Here is a 12,328-nt window from a genome sequence, read left to right as displayed (position 1 = left end):
TTTTTATTCTTAAAAATTGCAGCAACAGGAATGTTGAAAATATGTTGAAACTTCTTCTCCACATGTAGCTTAGACAAAATCTTCATTATCATCAAATTTGTTGCAAATTGATTTGAAACCACTTGAACCTTTCTTCAATCTTGTTGAACCGTAGGATCACCGGATCTTTGAACCATGTGCTCTGACACCACTTGTTGGGTTCTGAAGGGTGATTAGAGCGTCATGCGGAAACTTACAATTTGCAAATTATATAGTTGATAAATCAGATAACAAAAACTTATACTAAAAATCAAAATATTATTATATCAAAACTAATATAAAGAAAAACATTGAAACTTTAGAGAGAATAAATCTCCCCATAAACAAAAGTCTTAAACGACTACATTGTGGATGTTATTGTTATTGTGTTAGAAGAAACAAACCTATATTTATAGAGTCCTAAAACCTTTCCTACTAGAAAAGGAGAGAATAAACCAAATATAAAATAATATTATATTTTCCTTTCAAGAAAAGTAAAAACATTTATGGTAATGTTTTGCTTTTTCTTTAAGGAAAATAAACCTTAAATTATGGTAAGAAAATCAGGTCAAAACCCTAACAAAACATGGAGTTTACTAAAACCATAAATCTTTTCTGTCATTATTATTAGAAAAATCAAATCTTTCACTACAAAACAATTTAGCGTTCTCTGTTTGCTTTTATTTGTCATGTTTCATTTCACGATAATTGAATTGTATGAATTTTGAATAACAGTTTGATAATTATTTTTTCAAATTATAATATTTTTCGTATAGTTTTCGAATATGAAAAATTTAAATCTAAAAGAGTGAATTAATCTAGTTCTATTCAGCTCTGAAAATTAATCAAATTGACTCTCATAAATTAAAACGTAATAAGTAAAAAGTGAACACAAGGAATATAAGGCGATAAGATCTTACTTTTGAAGCTCACCAGTCACCACACCCCAACCCCTTTAAATAATGAATCAATCTAATTTAATTCAGTTTCGAAAATTAGTTAAATTTATATTTTCGTAAATCAAATCGGGATAAATAAAAATGAACTGAAGGAGAAATAGTATAATAACAATCCTACTTTTGATGCTCTCCACCCCCACCCCACCCCCCATTTAAAATAATGAATCAATCCAATTCTATTCAATCTCGAAAATTAGTTAAATTCACTTTCGTAAATTAAAACGTGATAAATAAAAGTAAACATTGAGAGTATAATAAAAATCCTACTTTTGATGCTCACCACACCCCAATCCTTTAAGTAGTGAATAAATCTGATTCAATTTAACTCCAAATATTAGTTAAACAAACTCTCGTGAATTAAAACGTGATAAATAAAATGAATGTAAGAAGAGGTATAATACAATTCTTACTTTTGGTGCTCCCCACCCCACCCCATTTTAAATAATGAATCAATCAAGTTCAATTCAACTTTGAAAATTAGTCAAACTGACTCTCGTAAAATGAAACGTGATAAATAAAAGTGAATGGAGAGATGATAATAAAAATCTTACTTCTGATGCTCTCTACCCCACCCCACCCCACCCCCATTTTAAATAATGAATCAATCCACTTTAATTCAACTTTAAAAATCAGTCAAATTGATTCACCTGAATTGAAACGTGATAGGTAAAAATGATTGGAGAGAGGATGATAAAAATACTACTTCTCATGCTCTCCGCCCCATCCCCATTTTAAATAATGAATCAATCCAGTTCAATTCAGCTTAAAAAATTAGTCAAATCGACTCTCGTAAATTTAAACGTGATAAATAAAAGTAAACGGCGAGAGTATAGTAAAAATCCTACTTCTGATGCTCTCCACCCAATCAAATCCAGTTCAATTCAGCTTCGAAAATTAGTCAAATTGAATCTCGTAAATTGAAACGTGATATATAAAATTGAATGGAGAGATGATCATAAAAATCTTACTTTCTGATGCTCTCCACCCCACCCCCATTTTAAATAATGAATCAATCCACTTTAATTCAGCTTAAAAAAATAGTCAAACTGACTCACCTAAATTGAAACGTGATAACTAAAAGTGATTGGAGAGAGGATAATAAAAATACTACTTCTCATGCTCTCCGCCCCATCCCCATTTTAAAAATGAATAAATCCAGTTCAATTCAGCTTAAAAATTAGTTAAATTGACTCTCGTGAATTAAAGCGTGATAAATAAAAATAAACAGAGAGAGTATAATAAAAATTCTACTTTTGATGCTCACCACACCTCAACCCTTTAAATAGTGAATCAATCTGATTCAATTTAGCTTCAAAAAATTAGTCAACCGACTTTCATAAATTAAAATGAACGGAAGAAGAAGTATAATAAAAATCCTACTTTTATGCTCTCCACCCCCACCCCCAACCCCACCCCCACGGCCCTATTACTCCTCCACGCTTCCTCTCTCATGAAAATACCACCCCATTCCAACAGAGAAATACAGAGAGAAAGAGCAAAAATACAAAAGAGACACCAACTCATTTGCCACTCTACCCCGAAATATAAAAACCCTAATTTCCCTCTGTTTTTTCTCCTTTCCCAACTCTTTCCCCACTCCCCACTCCCCACTCCCTCTCTCACCACCCACCTACCCTAATCTCTCTCTCTGTCTGAAGTCTGAACTCTTTCTTGAATTTCTATGGTGCTCTCTCCATAGTCATCCTTAAGCTTTTCTTCCTTTTACCCTTTTTCAGATTTTCCTTCTTTATCTCAATGCCTCATTTTTAGCACTTAAATCACATTCTCAGCCCAATGACTCTCTCTCAATCTCTCTCTTTACTCCTCCTTGTACTTGTGTTTCGACTCAATGGGTCTTCTGCTGCAGAAGATGAAGTTCGATCACTTTTGGAGTTCAAAAAGGGTATTAAAAACGACCCATTAAGTAAAATCTTCAGTTCATGGAGTCAAACGGGTCTTTCAAATCTATCAGCATGTCCAAAGTCATTTCATGGTGTCGTTTGTGATGAAAACTCCGATTATGTTTTCTCCATTTCTCTTGACGGGCTTGGGCTTGTGGGTGACTTGAAGTTCTCAACTCTTAGTGGGTTGAAGCAGCTCAAAATTCTTAGTCTTTCTGGTAACTCTTTTACGGGTAGGGTTGTTCCTGCTTTGGGTTCTATGTTAACTCTTCAGCATTTGGATCTCTCTGGAAATCAGTTTTATGGACCAATTCCAGCACGAATTAATGAGCTTTGGGGTTTGAATTACCTCAATTTGTCCAATAATAATTTTACATTTGGTTACCCAAGTGGAATTAGTAATCTTCAGCAGTTGAGAGTACTGGATTTGCATAACAATGGGCTTTGGGGTGATATCGGGGAGTTGTTTTTGGAGTTGAAGCGTATTGAGCATCTTGATTTGAGTAACAACTCGTTTTTCGGATCTCTTCCTACGAGCCCGGAAAATGTATCGCTCTCTTCGACAATTCAGGTCATGAATTTGAGTCACAACAAGTTGGGTGGTGGTTTTTTTCCTGGAAAATTGTTGGAGGCATTTGAGAATTTGATGGTTTTGGATTTGGGGAATAATGCTATAATGGGGCAGCTTCCTTCTACCGGGTTTATGCATAATTTGAGGGTTTTAAGGCTTGGGAATAATCAGCTTTATGGATTGATTCCCGATGAGCTCTTGCAGGGAACAGGTCCATTGGAAGAACTGGATCTTAGTGGCAATGGATTTTCAGGTTGGGAAATGGATATCAGTTTTTTGGAATATTTGCATTTCTTAGATCAGTATATGTTGTTGTTGTTGAATGATCATAATCAAATACACCTTTTATTTGTATAGTGTTTTTGTGGATGCCTTGAACTTCATGCCTCTTAATTTTTGGAGGTGGACTAAAATTGGAAACTTTCTTGTGTTTTAGGCATTGAAACTTTTACAGTTATGCAAAGTTGCGGGGACTCTTCACTTTTGATGCCGCACCGTGTCGGATTTTCCAAATATACACTACTTTGTAGAATCCGACACGCACCCGTTGACATTTTTGAAGAGTCCGAGCAACATAACAGTTGTGAATGTAAAATCTCGTTCTTTTTGTTTTCTTGTCAGGTTATAATTAGTTTTCTTGTGTGAGTAGTGGTTGACAATCTATATAACAGAGAATAGAAATCTTCAGCTTACGCCAAATACAGAAAAGTTTGCTTTTTTGTGTAAGTAGGTTTTAAAAAAAATGTTTTAACAAAACCAAATTTTGAACAAACTTTTACCGCCAGCTTTTTTTGTTTGCCTCAACAGAACGTGAGCAGCGTGGACTGCATAGACTAATTTGAATTGCAAAGCATGTTCAATAGAACTTGCCCATAATAAGTAGTCAACAAAGTGTTTCCTAATTGTAGTAAATTTAATAAAAGCCCCTAATGGAATAGTTGCATGAATGATTGCATCATTAGTAGCCATAAATAATCTTTTTTGCAATGGTATAACTGTATGCTCAAAGTTCATGGCAAGCTAGCTGGAACAATATTTAGCCCAGTGTCATCAAAGGCGCGCTTAAGCCCTGAAGCAAGGCTCAAATCGTGTTGAGCGCTTCGCTTTGCTTAATGTGCGCTTCTGTGTCGTTATCAAGGTTCTAAGGCATACTTTTCCTTATGTTTATATATTTGTCATTCATGCTTAGGACTAAACATATATATTTTTATTTTTTCTCCCTTTTCGCCTTTTTCCATTAAAGCCCAATCAAACCTTAGAGCTTTTTTACTCTTTTTGCTTTCGATAAGACTGATTTAGCCTTTATCTTGAAAAGTGAAAATGTTGAATTTTTTCTTCTGCTTCCAATATCCAATGCTATAGCACAATATTTGTACCTACAGTAAAATGAGTTTTATTTCATTAATGAGCTATTTGCTCTTAATATGCTCATCTTTCTATTTTGTTATCACTGCATTACACCGTCCAGGGCTCCCCCCTTCCCTCCAGTGTAGGCCACTCATGATGACGTTGGGCCTTAGAATCAGAAAATAATTGATGACTACATTTCTTTTTTGATAAGGAATTGATGCCAACATTCCTGTCTTCATTATTATCAAATCAGTACTCAAATTAGAGAAAAGAATGGAGTTGGTGAGACTTGATTATTGAAGAAAAGCAGAGCAAATTTACAAGGGTGATAATTTGGGTCTCTGAGCTTAAAACTCCTCGGTGACAATCTGATAGGGAAGTTTGTTCTGTTTCATGAGCTACAGAGAGGGTTCACAATTTCATATTTCTTTAGTTACACTTGGATATCTTTCATCATAGGACCAGAGCGTGGTTCCACTTAGAGCCTAAATGTGGAGATCCTCTGTCCAGAAGTTGAATGGTGCCGTTGAGTGATGACTGATATTTCATTCTTCTCATCTTGCATTTATTCTTTGAGGAAGCGACTCTCAGATCAGCTAGATAGTTTTGTATACTTGTCTCACTTATATACTTTTTTGCCTTCTAATTTTTTTTTGGCTATATAGTATTTCTACCATATTATTTAGCTAGAAATAGTTGCACTTAGACCTGAAAGTTAAATTGGATGTTTAATAACAATGCACATTTTTTTCAATAATATGAGCTCTTTTTCTGTTGGACTTGTAAACTTATTCTAAAGAGATATTTAAAGTTTAATATTTCGTTTCTACGCATGCAGGTTCAATTCCGATTGTGAATTCAACAAAGTTGAGAGTTCTAAATATTTCATCGAACCACCTATTAGGTTCACTGCCATCCTCCATAGGAAATTGTGCAGTTGTGGATCTGAGCAGAAATATGCTCGTGAATGGTATATCAGCTATTGAGAGCTGGGAAGCCAATTTGGAAATTATTGATTTGAGTTCAAATAGGTTAACTGGAAATATTCCCACTATAACCTCTCAGTTTCAACTATTGACTTCACTTAATTTCGGAAACAATTCTCTTGAGGGAACCTTACCTTCAGCACTGGACACCTTGCCAAGACTGGTTAAACTTGATCTCAGCACCAATAAACTTGGTGGACCGATTCCATCTACATTTTTTACTTCGACGACATTGATGAACCTAAATATATCTGGAAATCAGTTGTCAGGATCAATTCCTCTTGAAGGCTCTCATGCTAGCGAATTACTTGTTCAATCACCATACCCTGCACTGGAGTCTCTTGATCTTTCAGAAAACACTTTAACAGGTAATTTGTCTTCTGCCATTGGTAATTTGCGGAGGCTTCAAGTGCTAAATCTTGCTAAGAATCAGTTATCAGGCATGCTGCCTACTGAATTGGGTGACCTTAGAAGTTTGGAATTCCTTGATATATCTAACAACAATTTTAGTGGTATGATCCCCGAAAATCTTTCATCAAATTTGAGGGTGTTTAATGTGTCTAACAATGAATTAAGTGGTGCTATCCCTGATAACTTGAGAAACTTTAATGAAAGTTCATTTCGTCCTGGAAACTCAAATTTGGCAATCCCAAGCAACTGGTTACATGATAATCATGGCGATCCTGATCAAAATAGTCAGCACCATCATAACTCGAAATCCAGTATCAGGGTGGCTATTATTCTTGCCTCAGTTGGAGCTGCTTTAATGATTGGTGTTGTTCTCCTGGCTTACCATCGACAACGGTTCCAAGATTTCCACTTACCAAGTGGATTTAACAGCCAATCTGCTGGAAGGGATGTTAAACTCGGGAGGTTCAGCCGGCCTGGAATTTTCAAGTTCCATGGCTCCTCAGAACCACCACCAACTTCCTTGAGTTTCTCTAATGATCACTTGCTCACAGCGAACTCGAGATCTCTGTCTGGGCAAATTGAGTCTGGTACAGAAATTGTTGAGCATGTTTTTCCAGAGGGAGTAACTGCAGTTTCAGCATCTACGCATCTTGGCACTGTGGGTAATAATCCTGCAACATCTGGCCAAAGATCCTCTCCAGGCTCTCCAATAGCTTCCTCCCCTCGTTTCGTCGACACAGTTGAACAACCGGTGACATTGGATGTGAATTCACCGGATCGATTGGCTGGGGAATTGTTCTTCCTGGATGGTTCACTGTCATTTACTGCTGAGGAGTTATCTCGTGCCCCTGCTGAAGTTCTGGGTAGAAGTAGCCATGGCACATTGTATAAAGCTACTCTGAATAGTGGGCATGTTCTTACTGTCAAGTGGTTGCGGGTTGGGTTGGTAAAAAACAAGAAAGAGTTTGCAAAGGAAGTTAAAAAGATTCGATATATTAGGCACCCAAATGCTGTTCCTTTACGAGCATTTTACTGGGGACCTCGGGAACAAGAAAGGCTTATTTTAGCAGACTACATACCAGGAGATAGTTTGGCGTTGCATCTCTATGGTAAGATTTACTTATGAATAACTTCAACAATGATTTTCCATGTCTTCCATTGTTGTTTGGTTACTGTTATTAGAAAGTTACCTTTTGCTGGTCTGGTGGGTGATTATCTTGTGTTAGGACCAATATCTAGTATCCTTCGCATAAATAGTTTCTATAGCAGCATAGCTTATTTCTTGTGGTGGTTTTCTAATTGCTGAGATCTCGTGTTTTGTGGGATTGTTTGATAAAAATTATGGAGGATAAAGTTGACTTGGCCCTATTATTTATTTTTGGTTGGCCTCTCTTGCAAATGTCCCTCTTTTACATGTCTTACAATATGCAGATAGTGATGAGATCTTATTTGGATCTGTCGTCTCTTATGAATCCAGTGGTAGAGTTGTTGATCAAATGGAAAAGGAAAAAAATACAACTGCAATTGTAGAATCTGAATGTTTTTTACAAAATTATGTTTGTTAGAATGTATGTGCAGATCTTTATGTGTCATCTGGTAACCTTCAAAGGAACTCCAAAAAGGTACAAAAGATCTCTGGTTCACTAATTGCCGTACGCCAACAGCCACACATCAATAGCCCATCAAAATTAGGGAGTAGACCTATTCTACGATCTCGTTAACATGACCTAGAATGTAGTGATAGTTGCTCAACAATCTGCTTTAAATAGCATTTCCATTGTTTCTGAGTCATTCATGATGGTAAAACTTGATAAATATGGAGAGTTGGCTTTGTCATAGTATCCCCGGTGCAGTGAGGACTGATTACTTGTAGACATGTTGGGGGCTGTTGGAATCTTTTACTTTTTGTAATTTTTCGCAGTTTTAAATTTTTAATGAATGTCTACTTTTTACAGAGACAACCCCTCGGAGGTACTCCCCGTTATCCTTCAACCAAAGGTTAAAAGTTGCCATTGAAGTTGCTCGGGGTTTGGCATATCTGCATGAGAGAGGGCTGCCTCATGGAGACTTGAAACCTACAAATATAATCTTGGTTGGTGCTGATTACAGTGTCCGCCTCACTGATTATGGTCTCCACCGCCTGATGACTCCAGCAGGGATTGCAGAGCAGATACTGAACCTAGGGGCTCTAGGATACCGTGCTCCTGAACTTGCTACTGCGACCAAACCTATCCCATCATTTAAGGCTGATGTATATGCTCTTGGTGTGATTCTAATGGAATTGCTGACGAGAAGAAGTGCTGGAGACTTAATCTCAGCACACTCTGCTGCAGTTGATTTAACTGATTGGGTTCGGTTGTGTGATCAAGAAGGTAGGGGAATGGACTGTATCGATAGGGACATCGCAGGAGGAGAAGAACACTGCAAAGCGATGGATGATCTGCTAGCTGTGTCATTAAGGTGTATTCTTTCGATAAACGAAAGGCCAAACATCAGACAAGTTGTTGAAAATCTGGGTTCCATATCTGTGTGAAATTTTTGTACATGTTGTCTTGGAATTACAATTCTTTTTTCTTTTCCTTCACATTTTTTATTATGTCCTATTGGTTGCCTTCTAATGTTGGTCAATCCTTACATATTCCCCATTTTCTTTTCCTTCCCCCCTTCAATTTTTGTGTAAAGGGATGATCAGTCCATTGATTGATTGGTTGACATTTTTCTCTAATTAGAAAAGATTGCAATTATTTATGTGTAATTTATTTTTTGCCAACAGAAATTGGCTCCTGATTGCTACTGTATGTTCATATACATTTCTTCTTTTCCATTCTGCAGTTTTGTTTCCCATTTTTTCTCCTGTTGTTCAAAATCGTAACTTAAACCAATAATTTGAACCAATTTTTTTTTATTGGTTTATCAGTAATTGGTTATTGGTTTAGGTGATTTCGATAATGGTTTTGATTTTGCTTATTGGTTTTTTAGGGTTTGAGGTTAATTGATAATTCAATGGTTAATTAATAAATTACATTCATTTCATTAGATATATAAAGTTCTTTTGACTTGGTGTTTAATTTCATATTTTTATTATTTACTGTTCCTCAAACTTTTTGTTATTCTACAAAGTGTTATTAAAAATCCCATTTTTAATGATTTTTTTGATAAGAAATTTTAATGGTTAAATTGATTATCGAACTGATAATAATGAGTAATGATTCTATAAAAGTTTAGCAAGATAACTGATAAGTCAAAAAGAGATATACTTTAAAACTGGACCGACCAATATCAGCCTGCAAATTGGACTTTTCATGATATCTGAAGGATAAAGAGAAATGTTTATTAATTGAATTAGTTAGACATGATATTAAAACTTAGAATTATTATTCAAAAAAAAGATGTGGCAACTGGCAAGAGTATTGAAGATGTCACGTTAAATTAAAATAAATTATCGCCATAGATTTAATTATTTATATTTACTTAGAACTAGCCACTAGTGGTGTATTATATATTTTTTTCAAGCTCTTATGATTATAACTTATAAGTACTCTTATCTTCTAATTATCTCTTTATGGGGTATTAGTATACTGTTTAGTTTACGAGCTTCTGTAATTAATGACCACTTTTCCACGTAAACTACGTATGGTAATACATTCAACTCATAAGTATTATGTAAAACATTAATTGTGGAGTGCAACAATATAGGATTAGCATTATTATGTATCAATTTAGAACTAAAATTAGAATTAGGGAAATTGAAAGAACAAAAGAAAAGATAATCTCATAAAATAATACATCTCTTGAGGTGTGCACCTGTTTGGTGTTCAAATCTAGTACCTTATCACATTTTGTATTGAAAGGATATCCGTGTTTTTGGGCGCAAACTTATTTTTGTGAATTTTTAGAGTCCTGAAAAATAAAGATATTCAAAAGATTTGAGATGTGAATATATAGGCTATTTTTGGTACAATATTTCGAACGAAGTTTTGTTTTGGATCAACCACATCATTTTATTGTGGTACGTATGAACACATTTTTTGATGCATAATGTCTTTGGGTTGTAAAAAAATAGTAATCTTTTATTAATAATTCTAGACCATTGTCAATTCTAATGGCCTTAATTGTGGTTTTGAACTAATTTTTGTTACCAGGAATGCAAAGGCCTTCATGATCTGTAAATTGTACATATAAAGAGTTGTTTGGATAAAAACTTGAAAGGTATGACATGAATACCCCTTATTTCCAAAAAAAAAGAAGACATGTCCTAGTTTATTTTGCCACAAGTAATCTGCATCATCTTCATGAGATGTGTATGACGAAAGAGAATTGACCGAGACAGAATAATCAACAGAAGCAGGAAAAAACTTAAATCACAATAAACTCTTTTATTACTTTAATTGACAAATATTATAGGAGAGGTAGGAGGATACAAAACTTGCTTATTCTAAATATACAAAAAGGCCAAGTAGATGATGAAATACATGAGACAACGTGTCATTATGATGCTTTGAGCACATGAAGTAGAAATCATTTCTTGCTATACCTAGTGTTTTGAGTAGCAAGAAGCAGGAAAAAATGACGAGAGGTCGCTTCAACACATTTTTATTAAATAAAACACTATTTATTACAAAAATAAAATACTCCTATTTTATGTGACACTTTTCGAATTTCGAGATTCAAACAAGTCTAATTTTGATCGTAAATTTTTCATAGATCGTTTAAACATTTTGAATTATCAATTGTTGTGACTTATACTACTTTTTACGTAGTTTACAAATATATAAATTTCATTTAAAATAAATTTAAAGATTTAATGCGCAAATTCCTGGTCAAACTTAAATTGTTTGACTCTTGAAAAATGAAAAGTGCCACATAAATTAAGACAGAAGAAGTATTAAATATGCGTAAGATAAATAACCAAGAACTCAATAGAGTAACATATTAAGCATATCTTTCAATTCTTAAATTAAAAAAAATAACAAATACTAGAAATAGGTAATCAATAGTCCTCATATGTATCATACAATATTGCAGCGCATTACCAGAGTAGATGATATTGTAAATAAAAAAAATCAGAGCATAAAAAAAGATATACAAATAAGAAAAAAAGAGCAAAATGCAGCGCAATAGCCAATAGTAGAGAAGCTTAAATAATAATAAAAAATTTCCATCAGAATCGTAATAGAAAAACAGAAAAAGAAGAAGAAGCAAAAAGAATTCAGGGCCTTGGGCAACATAGAACATGTGTATGTAAGCATAAAGAGAATATTAAACCACACATGAACATGGAAGAAACATAAATAACATTAGATCACAAATACTGACCACTGTAGTTAGTCAAAACAACACAAAGCCATCGGAGTTTTGAATCATGGGTTAAGGAGAAAAGAAAAACTAGGGAAACAGGACACGTTTAGGACGGAGGGAGAATGGAATTGAGGGTGCGCATAAGCATAGACAAACGCTCATTTGCATCTTCATGAGCCTTGATAAGTTGCTTGTTGAGAGCCTTAACTTTCTCACTGAGTGAGACATTTGTCTTCAGCAGCATTGTATTCTCATCCCTCAACTTTTGCAACACCTGCTCATTTCCATCACTGGTACCAGGTCCCCTCGAAACCGCATTCTGTAATTTAGACTTCAGTTTAGCGATTTCAACCTCTTTGTCATTCAGAATCCCAGTGAGATTAGTCACTTCCCGTTTGAGAGCAACTGGCAGCTCTAGAACATCTGTCATTTGAGATCTGCCCCTAGCTTTTCCTTGGACACACTCACATTCCAGTAGGGTAGCAGCAGTGAACATCTACTTGGTAGTACCAAATAGTGACGGAGCTAGAATTTTTAATAAGGGGGTTCAAAATTTGAAGAAGTAAACCACGAACTAATCGAAAGAGGTTCAACATTTACTATATATAGGTAAAAAAATAATGTTAACCGCGTATAAATAGTAATATTTTCCGCCGAAGGGGGTTCAGATGAACCCCCTAACTCTATAATAGCTCCGCCTCTGGTACTAGGTACTCCTCTTCCCAAAGGCACTTTAAAGTGGTTGAATACAAAATTCAGGTAACCATATGGAATCCCATGTTTTACCTTTTTCCAAGTCATTACCCTGTGCATAAGCCTGGCAACGGAATCGGG

The 12,328-nt window shown here is 35.1% G+C and overlaps 1 protein-coding gene across 1 annotated transcript; it reads left to right on the top strand.

Moving 5' to 3' along the window:
• Positions 1–2,381: 2,381 nt before the first annotated feature.
• On the top strand, positions 2,382–8,943 carry LOC102586845 (probable inactive receptor kinase At5g10020). The gene is made up of 3 exons (XM_006354647.2): positions 2,382–3,702; positions 5,638–7,305; positions 8,152–8,943. The coding sequence occupies exons 1-3, from the start codon at positions 2,772–2,774 to the stop codon at positions 8,727–8,729; spliced, it is 3,177 nt and encodes a 1,058-aa protein (XP_006354709.1). The 5' UTR covers positions 2,382–2,771; the 3' UTR covers positions 8,730–8,943.
• Positions 8,944–12,328: the final 3,385 nt, after the last annotated feature.

This window comes from Solanum tuberosum, unplaced genomic scaffold (assembly GCF_000226075.1).
Source record: "Solanum tuberosum cultivar DM 1-3 516 R44 unplaced genomic scaffold, SolTub_3.0 scf00181, whole genome shotgun sequence".
Taxonomy (NCBI): domain Eukaryota; kingdom Viridiplantae; phylum Streptophyta; class Magnoliopsida; order Solanales; family Solanaceae; genus Solanum; species Solanum tuberosum.
This window is presented reverse-complemented; position numbering and strand designations above follow the sequence as displayed.

Coding starts and splice junctions, on each gene's coding strand:
- LOC102586845 (XM_006354647.2), top strand. CDS start 2,772: ATGACTCTCTCTCAATCTCTCTCTTTACTCCTCCTTGTACTTGTGTTT. Junction 3,703..5,637: donor TAGTGGCAATGGATTTTCAG/GTTGGGAAATGG, acceptor CTACGCATGCAG/GTTCAATTCCGATTGTGAAT. Junction 7,306..8,151: donor TTTGGCGTTGCATCTCTATG/GTAAGATTTACT, acceptor TACTTTTTACAG/AGACAACCCCTCGGAGGTAC.